This window comes from Chiloscyllium plagiosum, unplaced genomic scaffold (assembly GCF_037043375.1).
Source record: "Chiloscyllium plagiosum isolate Xiang-an unplaced genomic scaffold, Cpla_swu_hap1 HiC_scaffold_24, whole genome shotgun sequence".
Lineage (NCBI taxonomy): Eukaryota > Metazoa > Chordata > Chondrichthyes > Orectolobiformes > Hemiscylliidae > Chiloscyllium > Chiloscyllium plagiosum.
Genome location: NW_028270162.1, coordinates 46,279,495 through 46,304,374, shown reverse-complemented (window position 1 = coordinate 46,304,374; position 24,880 = coordinate 46,279,495). Strand labels below are relative to the sequence as shown.

Sequence of the window (24,880 nt, the reverse complement as noted above, 5' to 3'; positions counted from 1 at the left end):
GTAACCTATCCTGCATAATCCCAGTTTGCAGCTCTTGGTCCACATCTCTGCATGTTACAGTGTGTGTGGAAGTTTTTTTTCAATGCAATGAAGATTTCAGCCTCCCCTACACTTTCATGTCGAGTGAGTTCCAAAGCATTTCACCCACTGGTTGAAAAGGTTTCTCTTCAAGTGCCTACTAATCCTTCTGTCAAATACTGAGATCTATAGTTAGAAACAGAAAATGCTGAGCAGGCCAGACAGTGCCTGTGGAAATCGACAGGGTTAATGTTTCATCAGACCAACTGCTTCCTACCAAAGTGAATAATCTCACATATCCCCGCACTAAATTTCATCTGCTGTTTATTTGCTCTCACTCACTCACTCTGTCTGTAGCCCTTTGGATATTACGGTCTTTGCAGCCTCTCTGGGCTGAATTTTCTCGTAGCAAGTTTTGAGAAGATTTGTAGCTGAGGTTGAGGTTTTGGATGTAGGTTTGCTCACTGAGCTGAAAGGTTCATTTCCAGACGTTCCGTTACCTTACTAGGTAACATCTTCAATGGACCTCATGCAAAACAATGCTGAAAATTCCTGCTTTCTATTTATATGTTTGGGTTTCTTTGGGTTGATGATGTCATTTCCTGTGGTGATATTATTTCCAGTGGTGGAGTCACTTCCTGTTCCTTTTCTCAGGGGGTGGTAGATGGGGTCTAACTCGATGTGTTTGTTGATGGAGTTCCGGTTGGAATGCCATGCTTCTAGGAATTCTCTTGCATGTCTTTGTTTGGCTTGTCCTAGGATGGGTGTATTGTCCCAGTCGAAGTGGTGTCCTTCCTCCTCCATATGTGAGGGTACTAGCGAGAAAGGGTCATGTCTTTTTGTGGCTAGTTGATGTTCATGTATTCTGGTGGCTAGTTTTCTGCCTGTTTGTCCAACGTAGTGTTTGTTACAGTCTTTGCACAGTATTTTGTAAATGATGTTAGTTTTGTTCATTGTCTGTATTAGGGTCTATCGAGTTCATTAGCTGTTGTTTCAGTGTGTTGGTGGGTTTGTGGGCTACCATGATGCCAAGGGGTCTGAGTAGTCTGGCAGTCATTTCTGAGGTGTCTTTGATGTAGGGGAGAGTGGCTAGGGTTTCTGGACATGTTTTATCTGCTTGTTTGTTGCTGAGAAATCGGCGGACTGTGTTCATTGGGTACCCATTCTTTTTGAATACACAGTATAGGTGATTTTTCTCTGCGTAGTCCCTCTGTGCTTCAGTGTGTTTTGGCTCATTGAAATAATATTCTGATGCAGCTTCTTTTGTGGGTGCCGGGGTGGTTGCTTCTGTAGTTCAATATTTGGGCTGTATGTGTTGTTTTTCTGTAGACGCTGGTTTGAAATTCCCCATTGGCTGTTCACTCTACTGTGACATCTAGGAATGGCAGTTTGTTGTTGTTTTCCTCCTCTTTAGTGAATTTTATGCCAGTAAGGATATTATTGATGGTCTTGAAGGTTTCCTCTAACTTGTTTCATTTAGTGATGATAAAGGTGTTATCTACGTAGCGGACCCAAAGTGTTGGTTGGATGGTTGTCAGAATGGCTTGTTTGAGTCTCTGCATTACTGCCTCTGCTAAGAACCCGGACATCGGAGATCCCATGGGTGTTCCGTTGGTTTGTCTGTAAGTTTTGTTGTTGAAGGTGAAGTGGGTGGTAAGGCATAGGCCCATTAGCTTGATGATATTCTCCTTGTTGATGAAGTTAGTTGTGATTGGTGTATGTGTTGTTGGGTCTTCTAATAGTGTAGTCAGTGTTTCCTTGGTCAGGTTAATGTTGATTGATGTAAACAGGGCTGTTACATCAAAGGAGACCATTACTTCATCCTCTTCTATCTTAGTGTCTTTGATGGTCTTCAGAAATCCTTGGGTGGAGTGGATGGAGTGGGGTGAGTCTTCTACGAAGTGTTTTAGTCTTTGGTGTAGCTCCTTGGCCAATCTGTAAGTTGGTGTTTCCAGGTAGTGAGACTATGGGTCTGAGGGGGGCTCCTGGTTTGTGAATATTGGGTAATCTGTAGAAGTGTGGTGTGTTAGATCCATCTGGTTTCATTTTTTGGAAGTCGGTCTTACTTATTTTCTCAGTTGATTCAAAATCTTGATGTCGGCCTAAATTCTAGGTCAGGTAATAAGACATTGTATGAGAAATGATTGCAATGTTCCCAGAGGCCCAACAAGGACACTTAATTGTGCCACATTATCTGTCCATCATGTTTTAAAACTCATTTGTGGGACTTGGACATCACTGGCCAAGCATTGGTAGCCCGTCCCTGTTTGCCCTTGAGAAGGTGGTGGACAGCTGCCTCCTTGAATTGCTGCAGTCCACTAGCTGTTGGTTGACCCACAATGCCAATCGGGAGGGAATTCCAGGATTTTGACCCAATGACTATGAAGGAACGGCAGAATATTTCCTAGTCAGGGTGGTGAGTGGCTTGGAGGGGAACTTACAGGTGTAAATTCCTGAAGAATAAATGAAGGCAGACAAGCATGATTAAGAAGTCAAAAGGAAAGACTTTTTTTTATTCTCGAGGGATGTGGGCATTGCTGGCTGGCCAGCATTTATTGCCTATCTATAGCTTCCTTTGAACATAGTGGCATGCTAGGCCATTTCAGAGGGCTATTGAGAGTCAACCACATACCAAGTGAGGATGGCAGATTTCCACATTAGTGAACCAGATAGGTTTCTTTTTCCTGACAATGCTTTCACAGTCAGTAGATTCTTAATTCCAGATTTATTTTTCAATTGAATTCAAATTCCACTATCTGCCATGGCATGATTTGAACCCAGGTCCCCAGAATATTATCTGCGTTTCTGGATTAATTGTGTAACACTAATACCATTAGACCATTGCGTCCCACTATAATATTTAATGCTGTAAATGATTGGTTGATTTTCTATTAGTCTAAAAGTGTAAAATTATGGGGTCGGTGAGGCAAGTTCGAAGATCAACATCACATTCAGCATCAATATCTTATTAAGGGGGCAGCCAGTTGGTTCAAGGGGTGGCAAGGTGGCTCAGTGATTAGCATCGCTGCTGCACAGCACCAGGGACCTGGGTTCGATTCCAGCCTTGGGCGTCTGTCTACTTGGAGTCTCCCCAAATCTGCTTGGGAATTCCTACAAGCATGGCACTCATCCACAAACTCCATCAACAAACACATCGACCTGGACCCAATATACCGGCCACTACAGCGGACAGCTGAAACTGACAACCGGAAGCGGCAGGGACAGGCCGGAGGAAACACCAAAGAAGCACTTCACAGGAGGCTCCCAAGCACTGAGGATGTCACCTAGACAGGGGACAAAACGTTTACAACAAAAACTTCCAGCTCGGCGAACAGAACCACAGCAACGAGCACCCGAGCTACAAATCTTCTCACAAACTTTGAGCTTGGGTTTCCTCCCACAGTCCAAAAGATGTGCATTGGCCATGCTAAATTGTCCATAGAGTTCAGGGAAGTGTAAGTTAGATGCATTAGTTAGGAGTAAATGTAGCGTAATAGGGTAGTGGAATGGGTCTGGGTGGGTTACTTTTTGGAGGGTCGGTGTGGATTTGTTGGGCCAAATGGCCTGTTTCCACACTGTAGGGATTCTATGATTCTAAAATGTCAGCCTTCTGGACTAAGAGGAGGAGAAATATTTTCATTCAAAAGGGTTGTGAATAAATTCTGTATGTCAGAGAGCATTTGTTTCACAGTACATTCAAGACAGAGTTTGATTAGATCTTTAAGTGCTTAGAGAATGAAGAGATATGGGAATAGGACAGGAAGTCGGAGCTGAATGGGGGAACAGACTTCAAGGGTCAAATGGTCTCCTCTAGTTATTCTTTCTTGTGTTCATAGAATCCCTACAGTGTGAAAGCAGGCCATTCAGCCCACCGAGTCTACACTGACCCTCTGAAGGATATCCTACCCTATCCCCATAACCCTGCATTTCCCATGGCTAACCCATGTAGCCTACGTATCCCTGGAAACTTATGGCTATTTAGTATGGCCAAATCCACCCACCCTGCACATCTTTGGACCATGGGAGGAAACCAGGGCAAACACTGGGAAGAATGTGCAAACTCCACACAGACAGTTGCCTGAAGGTGGAACCGAAGCCAATCCCTGGTGCTGTGAGGCAGCAGTGCTAACCACTGAGCCACCGTGCCACCCTGTTGCGTTGCTAATGCTAGTCCATAGATAGTGGGATCTGTACTCTGGTACTGTGTGTGAGCAGCATTGCACTGGTGAGTATGACCTCCCCCAGGACAATGTTTATGAAATTAAATTAAAAATGTAAATATCATCTAAGTAGTCTTGGCTGAGTCTATCCAATAACCTGGAATGCCCTCAGAGCAGCCGGGGATGTGCAATATTTCCCACATCCCGAGCAGACCTGAATAAATTGAAATCGATTGTTGATTCTTGCACAGTATTAGTAACCGGCACATTCAGCTTTTACCAGGGACCCAACCTATCCAGCATGCCTGCTAAAAGAGAAGCTTCACACAGACACATCCAACATATTGTGCAGCCATTTTCAGCCCCTCCCATTCCCTGTGGTCGAAAACTCAATAGCTGGACAGTATACGATGAACCGTGAGACACTCGGATATAAAGAGTCCCCTTTGTCCCAGAGTGCCATTTGGTGTATGGTGGAAGAAGAGCGAGTATTTTTGTCTGCATCAGCTTATTTTCTGTGCCGACACCAATCTTTTCTTTCATGGTCTCCAACATTGATGGGAAGTTGTGGGAAAGCAATTTGTACATTCGCTGGTGATAACTGTCAGGCCCCCTGCAGATTTTCAAAGTGATTTCGATACAGAACCCAAGGGAGGTTTTAAACACACTTTGGAGACTAATATAGCTGCATTGAAACAATAATTTACTGTTAATTGTCCCTTGCTTGTTACAAATAGGGACTAACTGCACATAAAACCACAAGAGAGTCACCTTCAAGATGTGCCGCTGATGGCTTGGTTTTGTTTTAATCTAACTGCTAAGCTGACAACTTGCTGGCTATGTATTTCCTGCAGCAACACATGTTAGATAATATGGACAGAAGGAGAGTTATGCAAAGACTCTCCACTGATGAAGTTCTGCTGATATTGCTCTTTAAGACCAGCACATCTGCCTTTGCTACAGCAGACTGAGTTCTCCTCTGCAGTCAGGGAAAATTCAAACTGAAAGACCACCTCAGATTTCTTCCCTTCTCTCCTGCTCCATCCCACATTCCTCCTCCTTCGACAGCACCCTTCCCCCTCCTAATCCCCCGATCTCTCCCGCCTGCACTTGCTCCCTCCCCTGCTTTGCCGCAATTCCCGCTTCCTCTCCCCTCGTGTCCATAACTGCATCCCTCATCTCCCTCCATTTCCCTCTGTCACTCCTCATGCTCCCTCTGGGTTTGAAGCTGAAAATTACAGTGGGGAGAGCGGGGCCTAGTTCCTAGGAGTATTCCCCTCCCCCTGTCCATCTCATCTCCAAGCCCACCATTAGGTTAAGGGGCACAGACCCTGAAAAAAAAGAGGTCATAAATACTCAAATTTTCCAAGTAACATGAGGGAACTTCATTGCTGTTTCATCCCCACCCAGCAGTTATTTTCTCAGGGCTCACTCTTATGAAGATACACAGTGAGATCCTTTGGGTCCTCTAGGGCCTGGCCTGCCTTTCCTTCTTACAAATTGGCAGCAATTCCTTGATGTCTGCACTTTTCACACTGTCAGCTCTGATGAGGCATATTGTGGGAGCTTCCATCACCTGTTCACCCACCTCCAGTCCTTCTCCTCTGCCCAGGAGGTTGAAGGGCTTATGCCCGAAACGTCGATTCTCCTGTTCCCTGGATGCTGCCTGACCTGCTGCGCTTTTCCAGCAACACATTTTCAGTTTCTCCTCTGCCCCCCAATCTTCCCAATTCCTTTGAATGCCATATTCTCTCCAAGGAGAGTAACCTTCCAGGTATCTAAATTCCAGGGCCAACCTATGGATGGTTGGTGTCTTCAACATGGGAATATAGAAACAGTAAAGTGCAAGAGAGAGGTGTGTAAACGGGGGAGAATATTAAAATTAATTTTTATTTCCTTTAAATACAGCTGTATACAGCCACAAGCCAGAACTCCCACAGTACCACACCAGTCTCTTCCCCCAGACTATGGTCTTCACGGATGCCAGCAATCTCAGCAGCCTCACCAGTCTCCCCATGGCGAAGCAGGTAATCAGTGTTGTCAAGCATCTTTCTAGTAATGTATACTGACTCCTCTGGGAGGGAAAAACAACTTAGCTTTCGAGTGCTGCTATGTTCCTGCACTCAAAAAAGGGCAAAACAACGACTGGAAGTTAGCTAGAAAATGTCAAAGCACAAAAGCAGAACGCTGCAGATTCTGAAAATAAAATAAAAATAGAGAAAGGCATCCATTGACCTGTAATGTAACTCTGGTTCTCTCTCCTCAGATACTGCCAGAGCTGCTGAGTGTTTTCAGCATTTTCTGCTTTCATCCCAGAAACACCTATTATCCATTGTAGCTTCTTAACAATGCAGGTCAGCTACTGACCAGTGAATTCAGAAGGAATAATTAACTCAAGATTTATTGTTAAATAAAAGACCACCAATACAGGACTTACTGTGTGGTCATTTAAATAACAGAGTCTCAAGTGGGCATTCTGTGCCCTCTTCCCTCCCATGAATTGTGTACAGTATGTTCACTGTGAAGCTCTGCTAAACAGATTGAAAAGTGCACTTCAAGTGATAACCTGCATATACTCCTAGTGAAAGAAAGATTGTACTGCAAGGGTTCTGCTCATCTACTACAAACTAGACAATGCCGATAAGTTTTATGGAATTGCAGGCAGATTTCCCAGGGGAAAGTCCCTCTGTCAGCACTAAACAATAACAAAATAAAAATATCAGGGAATAAAACAGATTCAGTGAGTGACGAATGAGTTCAAGTCAAAAATCTCCATGAGAGCAGGCTTCAGACAGTGTCCCCATCAATTTGCACAAGGTTTAATGCTCGCATAAACCTGATGCCAAGTGGGGAACAAGTGTGCTGACTGCCTCAGGGAGATACAGCATCCTGCAATTTCATCCATTCAGATATCAGGCTCTGTATTTAAAGGAATTGATGACTTTGCCTTTTTACGTTCCTCCTCATTAAATAGTAAGGATTGCTGAATGCTTTTGCACATATTCCTACATCAGACACCTTCCACTTCAATCTGCCCAACCCAATCAAACAAACACTTAATTCCCATTCACAGTATTTTCACAAGTAAATGCAAAGTTCAAATAAAGCAAATAAAACATTTTTTTAAAAATTGAATGGTCAATAGATTCTCTGTCTGGTGACCCACATTCGAGGGATCTCCGGACAATCCTGGAGGGTTGGCTTCTCTGGAACTCTACCCACCGAGCCATCTTCATTTCCTCCCTTCAGGCCCTCCTTGAAGAGTAGGCCTTTGGTCTATCTGATTGACTTCTCCTTTGTTCAAGTGTCAGTCGTCTGCTCCCAGAGGTGGTGAGCTTGGAGGAAGAGTCTCTGAATTAGTCAGGTGGTGGCCTACCCAAATCCGGTCATCCTCTCACCTTCCACACCCCCCCAGCAATCTGGTTCTGAGTGGGAATCCCACTGCCAATTGAGGCCTTTGAGAGGGCCATTAAAGGACTCCTTAAGGATCTCAGCTCTCTGCCACTGACCAAGCTGCAAGGGAGCCTGTTATTGGTCAGCAGGTGAAAGTGTGTATGTTTGTTTCCACCTTATGGGGAGATGTTCCCTCAAACAAAGGCACTGAGCGCTTGATTGAGGATTGGAGCATGAGGAAGGGGTAGGAGAGCACGCTGCTTCCCCTGACCTGTTTCCTCATCCTGAATGTGGTCTACTGAGCGCTCTCTGGAAGTGATAGTGTCTCTCACACCCTCCCTCTTCTTTCCAGCCAGCAGGGGAGACTCTCAAGCCTTAAAGAAGCTTCTGTGCAATATGTCTGCCCGATCACTCTCCATTGGGACACTTTAATAGCTGATAGGTGTAAATACGTGTTGTTGCTGAAAAGTCAACATTGCCTGCTTTGTATCTGCAAAAAGGGAAGTGGCATCTTTCTAACATGTTATTTTTGACGTAGAATTTTCACAAACATACAGTCTCTGGGGAGTTGCTGATCACAGCTGGGTTGTTGGAGGGTGCAGATTGTGGCCTGTAGTGACATTTTGCACTCCCAAGAGAGGACAGGAGGGTCAGACTGCAAGCTCTCCTCTGGAACCTCTTCACGGTTCCTTTCCCCAGTGGATTTTATCTGTCAATCGTGGAGAGGACATGCAATCCAGCCCCATGAGCACTTGAGTTCTTCAGGCAAGTGCCCGTTCTTTGTCTGTGTCCAGATTGAGTTCTGGCAGGATATTGAACCCTGAGTTGGGCATGGGAAAGGGCCACCCCAACCCAATTGTGCTTTTGCTTGACCATTCACTTAACCAGGTTTCCTGCTAGACTTGCAGGGCTCCAGGTAGATTCTGTAGCTCAAGGGCACTGACATCGTATCACTCAAGTCTTCCTCAGCCGAAGCTGAACGTGAATGTGAATGAGTGTACTGTCACATGTATTCTATGTGAGAAAAACTGTAAAATATAATGAAAAGCTTTTCCAATGTTGTCATGATCTGGTGCCATTTTGAATAATTTAAGAATAAGAAAAAACAATAGTAAGAGATAGCTTAGAGTCCTTCAGTCCCGAGCAGCTTATCATCAATAACATCTATGCTGCCATCCTCCCTCCACCACCTCACTGCCGTCTACACCGGGCACAACCAACATTGAAGTTACCACTCTTCAGGTGTCACCTTTGCCTGCTGGGCCGATTCTCCTCCACCACCGCTTCCTCACCGTCTCCGCCTACGCCAGACCCACCAACGGCAAAGTCGAGTCTCTCACCATCAGACCCGTCTTGTGGATGTTGTTGTGATGCCCTCCCGCCACCGTCAGCGCCGGACCCGACCAACGACAAAGTCACCGATCCTCAGCTGCCATTTTCATTCGTCACTGGGTTTACCGCGCCTCTGCCAATGTCACAGCCGTCGATTCCGTTACCAGTTCCCGTGCTCGCCTCGATAAAGTAAGCAAGGGCTCACTTGGGTCCACTCACCGCTGCCCATAGCGTTCGCACTGGGATCTCTCACTGTCCAAGCCTCAGGACAAGAGGTAAATAAAGGAAAAGGGAAAAAGAAACAAAAGAAAAAAGAAAGAAAAAGAAGAAAGAAACAAGAAAGAAAAGCAGTTAGAGCGAACAACTCTTGGCTCAGGACCCCTACTCCACTGCCATCTTGATGACATCACTGACTTTAGGCGTAACTGGCTGTCAAGTCTAAAACCTCCAATTCTGCACCAATTCAGTATAAAATCTCTCACACGTGAACCCATTGTGTGAACTCATGTTAGTTACAATATCCTGAGGATAAGGTGGGATCAATTGTGCAACACCCTGGTTTGTGGATCCAAAAGAATTTAAAGGACTTCGGATAATAATATCAGCATGAAGAATTAAATGAAATGCTACATCCTATCTCTGAACACCCTTTGCTTTTGCAGGCTTTAATAATGAGAGCCAGTTTACTAATTATACGCAGAGCAGCTACAATGAAACAATTGAGCTTCATTTATTAATCCATTTGTTTTGAGTTAATTTCAGCTCCCATGATGATTCAGTAAAGCTGACACATGAACATTAATTTCTATGGTTACAGGATGTAGCAACATATCATCACTGAGCCTGAGTGTCAATACAATTGCCTGATACTTCCTTTGATTATTCAGTCAAAGCCAGTTAAATGAAACATACATGATTGGGGTATTCACTTTATGGAGAATTTCCTTTAATATATTCGAGCTGATTCCTGTACGTCTGGTGAGACGGAGGTTAACATCAGGTTGCCTGTGAGACTGCACCCACAGGAAAGACGCTGGTTACATATTATGTTGACAGTTAAAATGAAACCACATAACATTTAAGAATGCTGACTTTGTACAGATAAGCCTTGGTAATCCCTCCCATATCACATAGAGAAAGAAACAAATCACAAATTATGAACATTTTTGGTCATGTCAAGACAAACCAGGTCTCTCATAGGAGCTGACATTGCAAATACATTGCCAACTGAGTATTTATATAACCACAATCTAGTTGTGACTACAAGCTGCTAATACTAATGGAGTTATGGAGCCATAGAGCTGTATGGAAACAGACCTTTCTGTCCAACTCATCCATGCCGACCACCTATCCTAAATTAATCTAGTCCCATTTAGAGTCATAGAGATGTACAGTATGGAAACAGACCCTTCGGTCCATGCCGACCAGGTATCCCAACCCAATCTAGTTCCACCTGCCAGCACCCGGCCCATATCCCTCTAAACCCTTCCTATTCATATACCCATCCAAATGCCTCTTAAATGTTGCAATTGTACTAGCCTTCACTACTTCCTCTGGCAGCTCATTCCATACACATACCACCGTCTGAGTGAAATGTTGCCCCATAGGTCTCTTTTATATCTTTCCCCTCTCACCCTAAACCTGTGCCCTCTAGTTCTGGACTCCCCGACCCCAGGGACAAGACTTTGCATATTTATCCTACCCATGCCCCTCATAATTTTGTAAACCTCTATAAGGTCACCCCTCAGCCTCCGATGCTCCAGGGAAAACAGCCCCAGCCTATTAAGCCTCTCCCTATAGCTCAAATCCTCCAACCTTGGCAACATCCTTGTAAATCTTTTCTGAACCCTTTCAGGTTTCACAACATCTTTCCGATAGGAAGGAGACCAGAACTGCATGCAATATTCCAACAGTGGCCTTTTGTTTGAACCTTTGATTCTTGTTCGACTGCACTTTCACATGGCTCTGACTTATTAACTGATTAAAATATAGCCAAATTCATTGCTTTCAAAAAAGTATGAGAACCAGTTCCCACCTAGGAGTGGCTGATCTGTGGAAGGGGTAACTAGTCTGTACTTGTCCTGGGCACACAGATTTCCTTTGTCATCTGTTAGGATAGAACCTATAGGCAGAGTACTCCCAACTCAGTGGGGCTAGATCCCAGAATCCGTGAGATGGAAAAATCTCAAAAAAGGACAGATCCCAACTCTATCCTGTTCTGTGACAGATTTCTGCAGCTAAGGATTGCAAATCCAGTGAAAAGTCCCCTGGGCCTGGTGTGGAAGCTTTTGAGATCATTAAAAAAAAGCCTTTGTAAAAATCATGAATGTCTTCTTTCCCAACATTGCATGATTCCATGCTGTGCCTGTAGTACACCAGGGTTACTGTGGAGCACTTACCAGTGTGGAAACAGGCCATTCGGCCCAGCAAGTCCATACCAATCCTCTGAAGCGTAACCACCCACACGCTATCCTTATGACTCTGCATTTTCCCCCATGACTAACGCACCTAACCTACACATCCTTGAACACTATGAGCAATTTACCGAGATTAGATTTAGATTAGATTCCCTATAGTGTGGAAACAGGCTCTTCGGCCCAACAAGTCCATACTGACCCTCTGAAGAGTAACCCAACCAGACCAATTTCCCTGTGACTAATGCACCTAATACTATGGGCAATTTAGCATGGCCAATTCACCTGACCTGTGCATCTTTGGACTGTGGGAGGAAACTCACAGAGACACGGGGAGAATGTGCAAACTCCATACAGACCACCTGAGGCTGGAATCAAACCTGGGACCCTGGTGCTTTAACCACTGAGCCACCGTGCCACCCATAATATTTAACCTGTTTTTCTAATCAACCTGTTCTGGGATGTTATTACACACCTCTGGAGCAGGTGAGACTTTCAGTTTAGGGGCAAGGACACTACAATCATGCCACACTAGAGACAGATCACACATTGATTGTTAAGATACAGTACAGAGAACTCGGATTAAAAAGCAGCACCCAAACAGGGACTTGAACCCTGGACCCTCAGATTAAAAGTCAGATGCGCTACCTACTGAGCAATCCAGGCTACAGTCCACCTAACATGCACATCTTCAGACCAGGTTTGATTAGTTTCATTGAGGAGCTCCAGCCATTGCTGTTGAGGAACTGCAGCTCACAACGTTTCCTCTCCCAGAAAGTTCAATCATTGCTCAAAGTTGATTGCCAAATTCCTGGAAGGCTCATGACCCTGTTTGAAATTTAATTCATCTTCAGCCGCACTTTTCCTGCCGCCAACCAACAAAACAATAGTCTTAGACCACCTGGACAGAGATTAGTTCACAAGCCCACCCACCATGCTGACAGATGGGAGCATTGTCCTTTTCTTTATTGTGAGGCATCTGACCCTACATCAGGAGGATGTACCACATTGGGAGTGATGCCAGTCAATTGGTGGGCACCAGGTGAAAGGGTGCTGGATCTACAGCCCATCCTGACAAAGAGGGGTGCAGGACTAAAGATATCATGGGAACCAGCCTGGGAGATAGTCTGGGAGGGGGCTGCATTTGAGAAGTTGAATCCAGAGGTAAAAGGGGGAGTCTGACTTTGGTGGGTGGTGGAGGATGTCTGGGATAATATCCTAACCAACCAGTTCAGAGATATTATTCCTCAACTCTGGAGCAGGTGGGACTTGAACTTGGACCTCCTGGCTCAGAGGTATGGTCACTACCAAAACCCCTAAAGGTATGGGGCAGTCTGTCCGCTTGGCATAGACCTCCCCCTATCATGGGTAAAATAGCAGCAGAGTGGTATAAAGCAACTGAATGGCCATTGAGGCTTTCAAGAGGCCTGGCAGTCAGTGGGCTGACTAATTCCTTTAGGGAGACAGTGAGGTCTGCAGATGCTGGAGATCATAGTTGAGATTGTGTTGCTGGAAAAGCACAACAGGTCAGGCAGCATCCGAGAAGCAGGAAAAATTGATGTTTCAGGACGGAACCCTTCCCGATGAAGGGCTTTTGCCTGTAACGTTGATTTTCCTGCTCCTCGGATGCTGCCTGACCTGCTGTGCTTTTCCAGCAACACAATCTCAACACTAATTCCTTCAGGGCCCCTCAGGTAAGTAGCTGGTGGGAAGACCACCCGTTGGATTGGGCACCCAGCTTTTACATTCAAACAGGGTCAGCGAACAAATTCAAAAATCCAGCCCAACAAAGGAGCATCTTCTGCAGCTCCAGCTTGCACCTGACTAGGTTGAAGGAGGACATGCCCTCCACACAGCATCAGCAGGAGCAACACCAGTCACTGCCACCTCCTCAGCTGGATCCCTTCCATGATGGCTCCAAGATTCAACTGGAAGAAAGCAAGACCCAAGCACAGGGTCTTCAAACAGAGCATCAACACTTTTGAAATCTGAGGACCAGTGCCCCTAGATGCTCAGGATATCACTGCAGTTGTTAATGTTTGCAGACTCCTAAAAGCAAAGCTCCTTCCCTGTTGCTGGTGACTAATGAAGGTGTCAGTCCTTGGATGATTACTAGTTTCTCAACTCCACACTCCCAAAAGTCTTTGCCTCCTGACAGGAAGAGGGCACCTTGATGGCCTCTTGTCCTTGAGTCTACCTCCCGCATCCCCTCAGATCCCACCTCAGGGACCTCCCAGTAAAAGAGAGAGAGAGTGGTAGACCTGGGTCGTACCCTGCCCAGCTCCCCTCATCATTCCTGTGATTGCAAATTCAAACTCCAAGTGTCAGAGACCTTTGCAATGCTTCATTTCGCAGAATGGACTTGATATTCCACCCCCTGCCTGCCCACTTTCTGAGATGGGCTGGCACAGAGGTGGGATAATGATTAGTTTAGTCTGGTGAAGATCATAGGATGGGTGTACAAATCAGTCAGATGACTTCCCAAACCAAAAAAAAATCACCTGAGTTCTAGTAAGGACAGACGTGAAAATGAAGAACTTGAGGATATTAATGTTCCATTAATTAGCACAAGAGAATTTAATGTGACTAAAAGTTGACAAAACGTCTGCCCTAATTGCCTCCAACCATTTAAAAGAGACTCAGTAAATGCATTGATTTTTATTTTCCAGAACTTTCGAGATTCTCGAGCAGTTGTCTAGATTGACAGGTTACAAATATGACACAGCTATTTAAGTGTGAGATTAAAAAAAACTGGCATGCTTGGACCACCCAGCCTGATGTCAGTTGTAGGAAAGATATTGATTTTTCTTATTAGGTTCAAGATAACAGGACACTTAGAAAATAATATGACTGGGGAGAGCCAACATGGATTTATAAAAGGGAAATAATATTTAATAAATCTATTAGAGCTTTTGAGGTTGGAACTAATTAGGTTGATAGAGGTAACCAGTAGATGATGACAAAATAGGATAAACCAAACTATTTACATATAATGCAATTTGAAAGATTTTGAAATAACAGTAAAAAATTTCAGTCCCAACAGCAAGCTGTTACAGTAGTGAAATACCAGAGAAAATTATTTTCTTTTTCACACATTTAAAGGGTTTATTTTAACTGTATCTTCTAATTCCAGTTTTGACAGTCAGATAGCCTCTTCCTTTACTATTCACAGAATTAGGCTTAGACTCTCAGCTTCAAATCATTCCTTCATGATTCTACCCAAACACTTCTGGTCTGGGACTTTCAAAATTAAACTCCTTACTTTGATGTAACCTAGTTTAAATTGTCTCCTTCCTTCAGAAGTTGTTTTATACATCTAATCTGCACCAGGACATCTGGGCACTGAAATCAATAGGCTTTCCAAGCAGAGTGTGTTACCACAAACCAAAAAAAATTACAGATCTTTCCAAATGAAAGTTCAATGTTCTTCATCAGTGTTTATTCTGTTTGCTCATAAAGCTTTCTCATTGTAAACAAATTCCCATTATCACTGCAAGAACTCCCTTTGTCATACAGTATTTGGGGGAATAAAACGCTTCAGAACTCTATCAAATTAATTATTAAATCCCTTCTACACACAGACCAAAACACACATGCCACTAGTTCAAAATCCAAATTCTAAGTGGTGTTAAAATATACATGAATTACACCTTACATCACAATATTTAGGTTGCATCAGGCCCAAATGCATGACAAGAGGACAGAAAATTCCACCCATTGTTTCCTAGTGTTGTTTTGAGAGATCTATTTTCAGAGATTAATCCCATCCATCTGCTTTCACATCTGTCTCTCCAACGATACATCCAGTTGTGTGTTGATGTTACCTAAGGCCCTAGAAACACGGTGTATCTTTGGTAGACTCTGTATGAAAATATTTGGCCGTCTTCCTTTTTCATTCCTAATTTCCTCATTGTTTCCTGTGCCCCTTGATATTTGAGATTATCATAATAGTAAATTGTGGCGTAAGTTATTGGTTCTGAAGGAGTTAATATTTAAGTTGCATTCATATCATACAATTTTTGGGTGGAGATGGGGACCACTCCATTAGCATTCCAAGGGTGTGGATATATTCTGTATAGCTCCAGAGAATCCTTAGTAATTATGTCTGACTAATAGTGTAAGTTCTATCTCTATCATGCAGATTACTTGGCTTCATTGTACTAAATTGCCCATAGTGTCCAAGGATGTATAGGCTAGGTGGATTAGCCAGAGATATGCAGGGTTACAGGGGTACGGTAGGTGGGTGGGTGGAATGCTCTTTGAAGGGTCAGTGTAAACTCGATGGGCCAAATGGTCTGCTTCCAGACTGTAGGGATTCTGACTCAGATTCAGTAGGTCATCTTGTTAACTAAGAGAAATGCCTCTTCTCATTAGAGAGTTCACCAATGGTCTATCCTCTACCACTGATCATAAGACAAGGCCCAGACATAATGGAGTCAAAGGAGGATTTGTAGCAGCAAATTGTTTCAAAAAAGCCTATATTCTATTTCATGTTCTGGCAAAGATAACAGATACACAAGTTACCATAACTAGAACAAACATTGCTTGAACAATTTAACCTACATTGAGGGTCACTTGTCATTGTACACTCGTCTTAATTTCATTTCTTCAAAATCTTGAAGTGCACATTTCATATTTGCTGGGAAAATTTAGATGTGAGCTTTCCCAAGAGAAACATAACAATATAATTTCCAAACTGTTATTCTTTTGTGCTTTTTGGATCACTCAACTTAATTCCCCATCACTCATTCAACCTCAAATTGGCCTTTTCTAGTCTCAAACTGGTTAGCCAGCTGGAAATGACAGCAGTCCAAGTTACCCACTTCCTGTCACTCTCCGGTCTTCCCTCTGGAGAAGTTACCACAAAATAGATTTGGACATCCAGCGACCCTTCACCTCCATCGAGCCAAACTTGTCTCCTCACCTTGTGACCAGTCCCACCAAAGGTCAGATTTCACTGGGAGAGAGCATTTCCTTTGGTCATTCAGTGTTAGTGAAAGAGTGACCATAAATTTTAATGCATTTCAAAGTCCGGAAATTGCCAAAGAAATTCTTTCCAACCTTGTCAGCACGAATTAACCAATGGCCATTTTCATCCATCAGTTATTACTTTTTGATAGCTACCAGTGTTTGCAATGATTGAAAACTCAGATGTGACATGGTTTTACATCTTGGGTGACTATGGTTATATGGTTTAGTTTGACTTCCTGTTGCAATACCTTGTGTAATAATACTGTCTGCATCTCATGAACTGATGTAATGCAGCACCATGCATTGGGTTGTGTGAGACCAATAATGAAAGGATACTATCTTATGTAAACTGCTATTACATGGATGTACTTTAGTGACACAGATTGAGAAGCCCAAGATTAAAATATTTCATCAGAATTGGTGGACTAGAACTACCGGACTAGTGGGATCCCTATGTTTTAATAGGTGACTGCAATGGATATCAGCGAGGACAAGGATAAGAACTAAAGACTGAGCACTGAGGGTGGCTTCCTCCATCTGGGACGACCCAGCTACAATATCCTTCATGGTCTACGTACCTACTAACATTTATTGTTTAAGCTTATAGACGGCCCCATGAGTGAGATGCTAAAGGAAAATTGATTTCTGTAGTGCAGTATGAGAGAGAGCTACTTCAGGAGATAGATGGTGACAAATACAAGTTGCATTGAGGATTGCCTTACTTAAACTTTTCATTTTGCTCAATTACCTTTAATATGCATTCCAAAATATAATTATTTCTGTGCAGAAGCTCTAAAGTTTCTTTCACAGTTCAATAGGGTAGAGATTACCGATATTGACGGTTTAATGTTACTCCTGTTGGCTATTTATAAGACAGAGTACTAATTGCTGCTTTCAATTTGACAGTTCAATAACAGGTAGCCATGCAGCTTTCAATCACCCCCAAATTCATGAAGAATGGTATTATTATATGATAAGAGATACTGCAATCAGAAACCCAGCAGAGCAACCTAATAGTTATAAAAGACACACTCTTTGACAACAAACTACCACGTCGAATTTGAGTTCTCAACAATTGTAGCTTATCACTGATAAATATTTAATAGTTAGAAAACTCTGCAAATGCTGAAAGGTAAAGAAAAAAAAAAATCAGAAACCTACAAGGGTAAAATTTAACCTGATTAGTTCATGTGGCTTTTTTGTTATAAGCCATAACTGAGGTCAGTAGCACTATCACCTCTGCGTCAGAGAACATGGGCTCATATCGAGAGATTTGAGCATAAAATACAGAGCCAAAATTTTTACAGCATGGAAAGAGGCTCTTCAGCCCATTGTATTCATTCTGGTCATCAAGCTACTCCAATTGCATTTTCCAGCACTTGGCCAATTAGTCTTGAACACAATGGTGTTTCAAGCATTGAACTGTAGGTTTTCACTTCAGTGCAGTACTGAGAGAATAGTGCATTTTTGAAGGTGAATTTTTTCCAGTTGACATATTGAACTGTCACCCTTAGTGCCCCCTCAGATAATGTAAAAGAAATTGTGGCTTTATTAAATATGAGCAAGGAGTGCTGTACACTGTTGTTTTATACTTAAATTTAAACCAATCTCATGTCATGCTGCTCTTTACAAGTGCTGTGCAAATCAGCAGATGCATTTTGAACATCAAAACCATGACTACATTTCAATAATTATTTCATTGGTTATAAAGTGGTCTCGAAAGTCAGTATATAACTACAAGTCTTTCTCCTATTTCAAAGTTTGAAAAACATTTTAAAAATCCAAAATTTTCCTATTTCTTTTCACATATCTAGCCAGTTCCTTCTTGAATTTCCCAGCATTCCTGCTTTCTGAAAGGCAGGCATCTTCATATTTTCCCACCAACCCAGCTCTATATAAACATAGTACTCTGAATGGCCTTTCCAACATCCCTTGGATGAGCTGGACAGTGTCTCAATATTAAGATTTCAGTCAGAAGTGACTTTGGTAGAATGCTAGACGTTAAAGGATGCTCTAAAACCACACTGAAGAGCAGTAGCAGCAGCCATTGCTGCCAATAACATGAGAAGAAACCATTTTCTGAAACTGTGCCTGTTCTCTAGATCCATCTGCTAAATTCCAGCTAGGCAAAAGGAGTCACCAAACATCACTGGGGGCAGGAGTGCAGAGGAAGGACAAGTTTCAGACTATTAGGAGTGCACTGTTGGGTTTTTTTTTGGCCAAATACCTTTTATTAAAAAAAAACACACAGTGCATTTTTGAAGGTGACATATTTGATCTCTAACATCTTAAAAGATTATGTTTTTGCTGCAAATAATCATAAGCCTACACATTCTACAACTGTGTGATAAGAGGAGAAGAGTTGCTTAGATCATGCCATTTCATCAATATTTGCCATTGGTTAGGCAAGAGGGGAGAAAATGAGTCTCTCTCACCTGATTTATCCTCCCACTGTCTCAGGAAGGGGAAATTCCATCTTTTGATTCAAATGTGCAAGTCCACACTCTTGAACAGTTCAAGAACACTAGAGCATGGCTTGGAAAATGTGATCAAATTATCAAGCGGTGACATGAACAGATTTACTGACTGCTCCTTGAATGTCAATGACTACCTCAATTTAATGCTGTGGTCCCGAATCAGAGAACCTTATATCTCCACCACAACCACCTTACAATGCAACAACAGATCAGAGACTGGGAATTCTGCTGCAAGTAACTCACTTCCCAGATCACACAAGCCTGTTCACCATTGACAAGGCACAAGTCAAGGGTGTGATGAAATACTCCCCACTTGCCTGGATGGGTGCAGCTCCAGCAACACAAGAAGCTCAACAACACCTACGAGGAAAAGCCTGCTTTATTGCTCCCTCACTGACTACCTTAAAGGTTCACCCTGTCCAGTGACACACAATGCATACCATCCACAAAATGTACTGCCAGAACTCATCAAGCCTCCCTTAGAAGTATCTTCTAAACTCCGTAACTTCTGTCACCTAGAAAGACAAAGGCAAAGGCAACAATAGCATGTGAAACACCACTACCTCAGGTTTTCTTCAGGTCACACACCATCCTGATGCAATTATGTTATTATTGCTTCACTGCTGCTGAGCTAAAATGCTAAAAACCCCTTCTTAACAGCACTGTTGCTATATCAACACCACAGACTACAGTAATTCAAAAGGGCAGTTGTAGATGGGGAAGAAATACTGATTTAACTATTGAGGCTCAGATATCCTGAAGTAATGTTTTTAAAAAGCTATTTTAGAAAAAGTGAGCCCTGAAAAGCAGCACTGTATTAGCTCTCACAACTCTCAGTAATTAATCTCAACAGAGATACCTTTACCCCTACAAAAATTACAGGCATCTCTTCTTAGAAGTAGAGCTCAGACAGTAAAGAACAGAATATGAAAATCAATTCCTTATCTGCTTACAAAGCATTCAGAGGTATTATATACCATACATTGTCAACTTAACAACCATAGATTCAGCTGGCTCCTCTATGTATGAAAGGAAGCCTCAATTAATGCTCACCACTTGAATTAACCACCCAATTAATAAACAATTATCCCCTTGACAGGCTTTGCAAGTTAGTTAATCAATTGGAAAACACAGGTCACTTACTGATGGGAGTTAATGGGTAAAAATTGTTATAAGTGATTTGGTAGTGGGGAAAGCTATTTGGTTGTGTGTGCAAAAGCACTTCTAGATATAGAACAGTACAGAACTAGCAGAGGGCTTGTGTAATGTCCCTATTGCTGAGCCTGGGTTCAAGTCCCACCTTCCTCAGGGGTGTGTCATAACATCCCTGAACAACTTGATAAAGAAGTATCTACACAATTAGCAACTTCCTTTTTCTATCCTTAAATGTGTAATCAACATTTCAAAAACAATATTTAATGACTTCCATGTGCTGCACAAAACATTACGTTGTGAAACACTTCTCCTCCTGAATAGTTTCTTCGTCACACACTTCCTTTAGGAAAACAACGTTGATACTTGATTGTTTAAATCTTCCCATTCTAATTTTAGATACTTCCTTTTTCTTCAGCATTTATGTCAGGCTGACAGGATCAATCTATGATGGTTTCTCATCCCGCAATGAATGAATGCTGCAAATTGTTCAATGGGTATGCTATCTTAACTATCCCCACTTTATAGCATGTCACATAAAGTATTTTCCAAGTAGAACCTATTATCACTGACATCCATGAGAACAAGTGTTTTAATAACCAGAGTAAATTTAATGATCCTTTTTAATTTTTGTTTAGCTTCCGAAACTAAACATTCCGAAACTAAACAATGGTACCAGATGCACTTGATTATCTATCTAGCAAGTTAGCAGGTGAAGCAGCAGGAAACATAGCCAGCTTCTTCTTCAATAGATCACCTTAGGATTGGAACTTAACTACACATCTTCCCGGTGATAATTTCTGTAATGTCTTATTTGCCCTTCAAGTATTTTCTAATTTGGGCTATTTTGTCAAAATGTCTAATATCAACATGTCAAAACTGCCATCTGGCCCAGTCTGAGAGTGCAGCCACTTAATCTAACTCATCCAGCTTCTCAGTTTCCTGGTGTGTTTTGATATGTGAACATATTTCTGTGATGACCTCCTCATTCAATTCACCATGATGGGAGCAATATTATCTAGATAGGATTGTGGATTTAAAGTTGTATCAGACTACTATTACTTAACATCTTCTAAACCAGTGTACTTGAACACCCCAGAAGTTGGGTTCTCAATTTTAAACTTTAATCTGGTCTTGTTAATAGATACATTTCTCAAATTCCCCATTAGACCCCAGAACAAACATTTACATGCAGTATGATGGTGTCTGAAAGTTTTTGATTACAATAAAACATTGTGGAATCTGCCTTTGATTGATTGCAACTATTTTCATCTAAACATATCTCACCAACTAATACCTCACCCTCAAAGCATCATTGATGGATTAGTTTAGTTTGGTTTTAGTTTCCATTGATTTTCTTTTGTTTAGAATTTTACGTTCCATGAATAAATTAGCAGTTTTATTTAATTTCATCTACCATCATGCTGGATCATTTCATTATTTCTACCTGGCCTGTTTATAACTTTAGAACTTGACTTCTTGTTGATACAAGTCGTGGTAAAATCAATGTCCTGGTAAAAGGTTACTTCTTTCTGTACATGACTGCACTTTGAAAGGAATCCTACTAAGAAACCTTGGAGGGTCTAGGGACTTCAGGCTAATTTCACTGAACACAGAAGCAACGGGTACCTTGAGAAAACATTCACCGAACACAACTGTACATATGGAAGGCTTCAACTGATGCCTCAGGTTTTCATCATTACTTCCCACGGCTGTATCACTTTTAGTTTCCTGTTTCTGTTCAGAAGAATTGCCACCTACTTTACACTACCCTCCACTCCAAAGGGTACTCTATTCCTAAGTATGTTTGCCTCCAAGATGGCACGGTGGCTCAGTGGTTAGTACTGCTGCCTCACAGCGCCAGAGACCCAGGTTTTATTCCAGCCTCAGGCGACTGTCTGTGTGGAGTTTGCACATTCTCCCCATGTCTGCGTGCATTTGCTCCGGTTTTCTCCCACAATCCAAAGATGTGCAGGTCAGGTGAATCGGCCATGCTAAATTGCCCATAGTGTTAGGCGCATTAGTCAAAGGGGAATGGGTCTGGGTGGGTTACTCCTAGGAGAGTCAGTGTGGACTTGAAGGGCCTGTGCCCACACTGTAGGGAATTTAATCTTCTGCTGTCTCTTTCGGTCCTCTGTAAACTGTATTTTGCTGCAAAAAGAAGACCTTTATGTCAATTGATCTACACTCTCATAAATACATGGTCAGAGTTGAAATGATTTTTAAATTATTTTTCCAGCAAGGGGAGAGTCCACTTTAACATCTCTATCACTCAGTCCCTTCTGAAACCTTTTAGCTATTGGTTTCATAACCCCATTTGCAAGGGATTTTTCGGTATAAATGCGTCTGTGTCATTGGCTGCAATTTGTCAAGTACCTCAAAATAAACTCTCTAACCATCTGTTTTGCTTCTTTTACTACCTTATTGTTCTGGGTGTTGGTTAGTTTAGTTGCCTGGGTAGCTAGCATATCACTCCAATGGTTTGGATTAAATTACCATACTAGCTATGTTAGTTAATATAGGCTTGTCTTGCCCCATGCTTTACCAGGTCTGGTGCCCTTGAAGTTAAATAACCAATTGATTCTCTCCGAGAGAGAGAGAGAGAGATAAGGACGGACGGACAGATAGATAGATATGCCTGTGGTCCCTTGTGGACTGCAGCTTATTATTTTACCAATTAGTCTATCCAAAGGTTTATCAGTAGCAACTGTAAGGATTTCTGTTACAGGACTGTTCTGTGATTTTGATTTCGTTTTGCAATCTATTCAAGCCATGGTCTCTACTTCCAATTTTATACTTGCTGGGAAGACTACTGTAAAATTTCTCTCTCGTGCCAGTTTATGATTGTTTTCTGATGCAAGAGTAACTTCCAGACTCACTATCAGCACCTGCACTGTGTTTTCTTATTCTCCCACTCTGGACTTCCCTTTTTAGCTGTCACTGTCTTGCTGCATAGCCTACAAATATCACATCCCTCTAATTCTTTGGGACATTTAAGTCATCTGGACAGCTCTCCTGCAGATACTGTGTTAGGAGTCTTGTGATCACTCACATTCCCCACTATCCAGCCCTTGAACTTGCTGGACTCTGTACGTCAGTACCTTCATCTGAAAAATGTGAGCATTAAGGGACAAGGTAATTTTTTTTAACCATATCATGAGACTCTGAGATAATTTAATTAATTCTAATTAAACATGATGGTGAACCATATTCCCTTGATCACTATGTTTGTCAAATACAAACCAGTCCGACGTTTTATGTAACATATTACAAGATTTTCTGAAAGCAAACTGATTTTTTGTTTTAAAATTCATTTATTGAAAACTGTATACTAATTTTTAAACATCAATTGTCATTTGTTGTACTTTCATCAGCTGGCATAGTCCTTTGAACAGAACATTGCCACCTGGGAGACAAATCTTTGCCAGTGGATTTATCTGAATAAAATGCAGCTTCAGGAATACTAAAAAAAAAGTCCAAACATGTGCAGATCAAGTGAATTGGCTATGCTAAATTGCTTATAGCATTCAGGGTTTGTAGGTTAGCTGCATTAGTCAGGGATAAATGTAGGGGAATGGTTCTGGGTGGGTTACTCTTTGGAGGGTCAGTGTGGACTTGCTGGGCCAAATGGCCTGTTCCCACACTGTAGGGATTTTATGTAAAACACAGTCTTATCATCATGACCCACCTTATATTATCACAGAGACCAGTAAACCATTTTATTTTGGAAATGTGAAAATCTAGTTATCCAGGCACAAAATTCACTGTTTGAAATGAAACAATTTTACTGGACAAAAAATCAAAGGATATGCATGCTAATGACTATGTTGTATCCTAACTAGTTGATTTCATTAAAGATATGAAAAGTACATTTACACACATTATTATACATTAAACCATTCTTCCTGGTATAGTCATTCTCTGCTGCTATATTAGAATTCAGGCAGTAAATGATAAAACACTGGAGCCAAAGTTTTATACAGAATCACAAATGACATATTATTAATTTCCAATCACCACATGAGTCCCTAGTTATTGCCTACTACCTGGATATAATTAAATACCCAGTAAATACAATTAGCATCCTAAAGAATAGCAGCAAAAAAAGAAAATTTGGCAATTAGATACTCCTTAAAGTGATGTGTTAGGCTCCTCTTGGTGACAGCTAAGCACTGGAATTGTTGTTGAGTGCAGAGATGTCCTGTAGCCCACATCATGCCATTTACTTTAACCGAAGGAGATAACTAGTTGCAAAGATACCTGACAAAATAGAATTGAACAGACTGTCAGTGCATTCTGCCTGTGCTGGCCCTTTGAAATATCCATCCAATTATTCCCAATCTTATACTGTCTCCCTATAGATCTGCAAATATTTACTCTTCAAGTATATATCCAACTTCCATATAAAGATTGTACATAGAATTGGCTTCCACCATCCTTTCCAGCAGAAAATTTCACTTCATAACAACTTATTGGATTAAAAATTCTCATCTTCCTTCAGTTCTTTGGACAACTACCTGTGTCTTCATGTCCCTGTTTCCCCAGTGGAAACAGTGACCCAGATTCAATCACAGCACTGAGACTCTGTTGTAGTGAAAATGCCTGAAGTGGCTGAAAGTGACAAGTCACGCCCTGAACATGGCAAATCCCTTTTCACAGGACAGGAATAGGGTCAGGGTCCACATTACACAGATATAGCTAGGCATTTACACTCACATGGGATTTCTGTAATTTTGGAGCGTGAAATCCATAGTGTGTGTGAAACCCATAGACTAGTAGGAGCAGGTTTGAACTTTGTGCATTTGTTTAGAAAGCCGGTGTATTCCTTTGGAGAAGGAAGGCATCCATGTGGATACAACTGGGGGAAGTGATAAAACACTGGAGCCAAACCTTTATACAGAATCACAGGGATAGATGAGATAAACACTGGGGGGTGTGTTACGCAATTTGGAATTGTTAAAAG

General features: G+C 42.1%; 1 protein-coding gene and 1 pseudogene across 2 annotated transcripts in view; one reads left to right on the top strand and one right to left on the bottom strand.

The window, feature by feature from the left end:
• The window catches only part of hnf1a (HNF1 homeobox a), a 208,419-nt gene that overhangs the window by 168,056 nt on the left and 15,483 nt on the right, over window positions 1-24,880 (top strand). For both annotated transcript variants that reach the window (XM_043715931.2, XM_088000128.1), the window contains exon 8: window positions 6,087-6,205. In XM_043715931.2, coding sequence (XP_043571866.1) covers window positions 6,087-6,205 — 119 coding nt within the window. The remainder of the gene's footprint in view (window positions 1-6,086; window positions 6,206-24,880) is intronic.
• Window positions 1,251-4,721, bottom strand: LOC148145439 (uncharacterized; annotated as a pseudogene).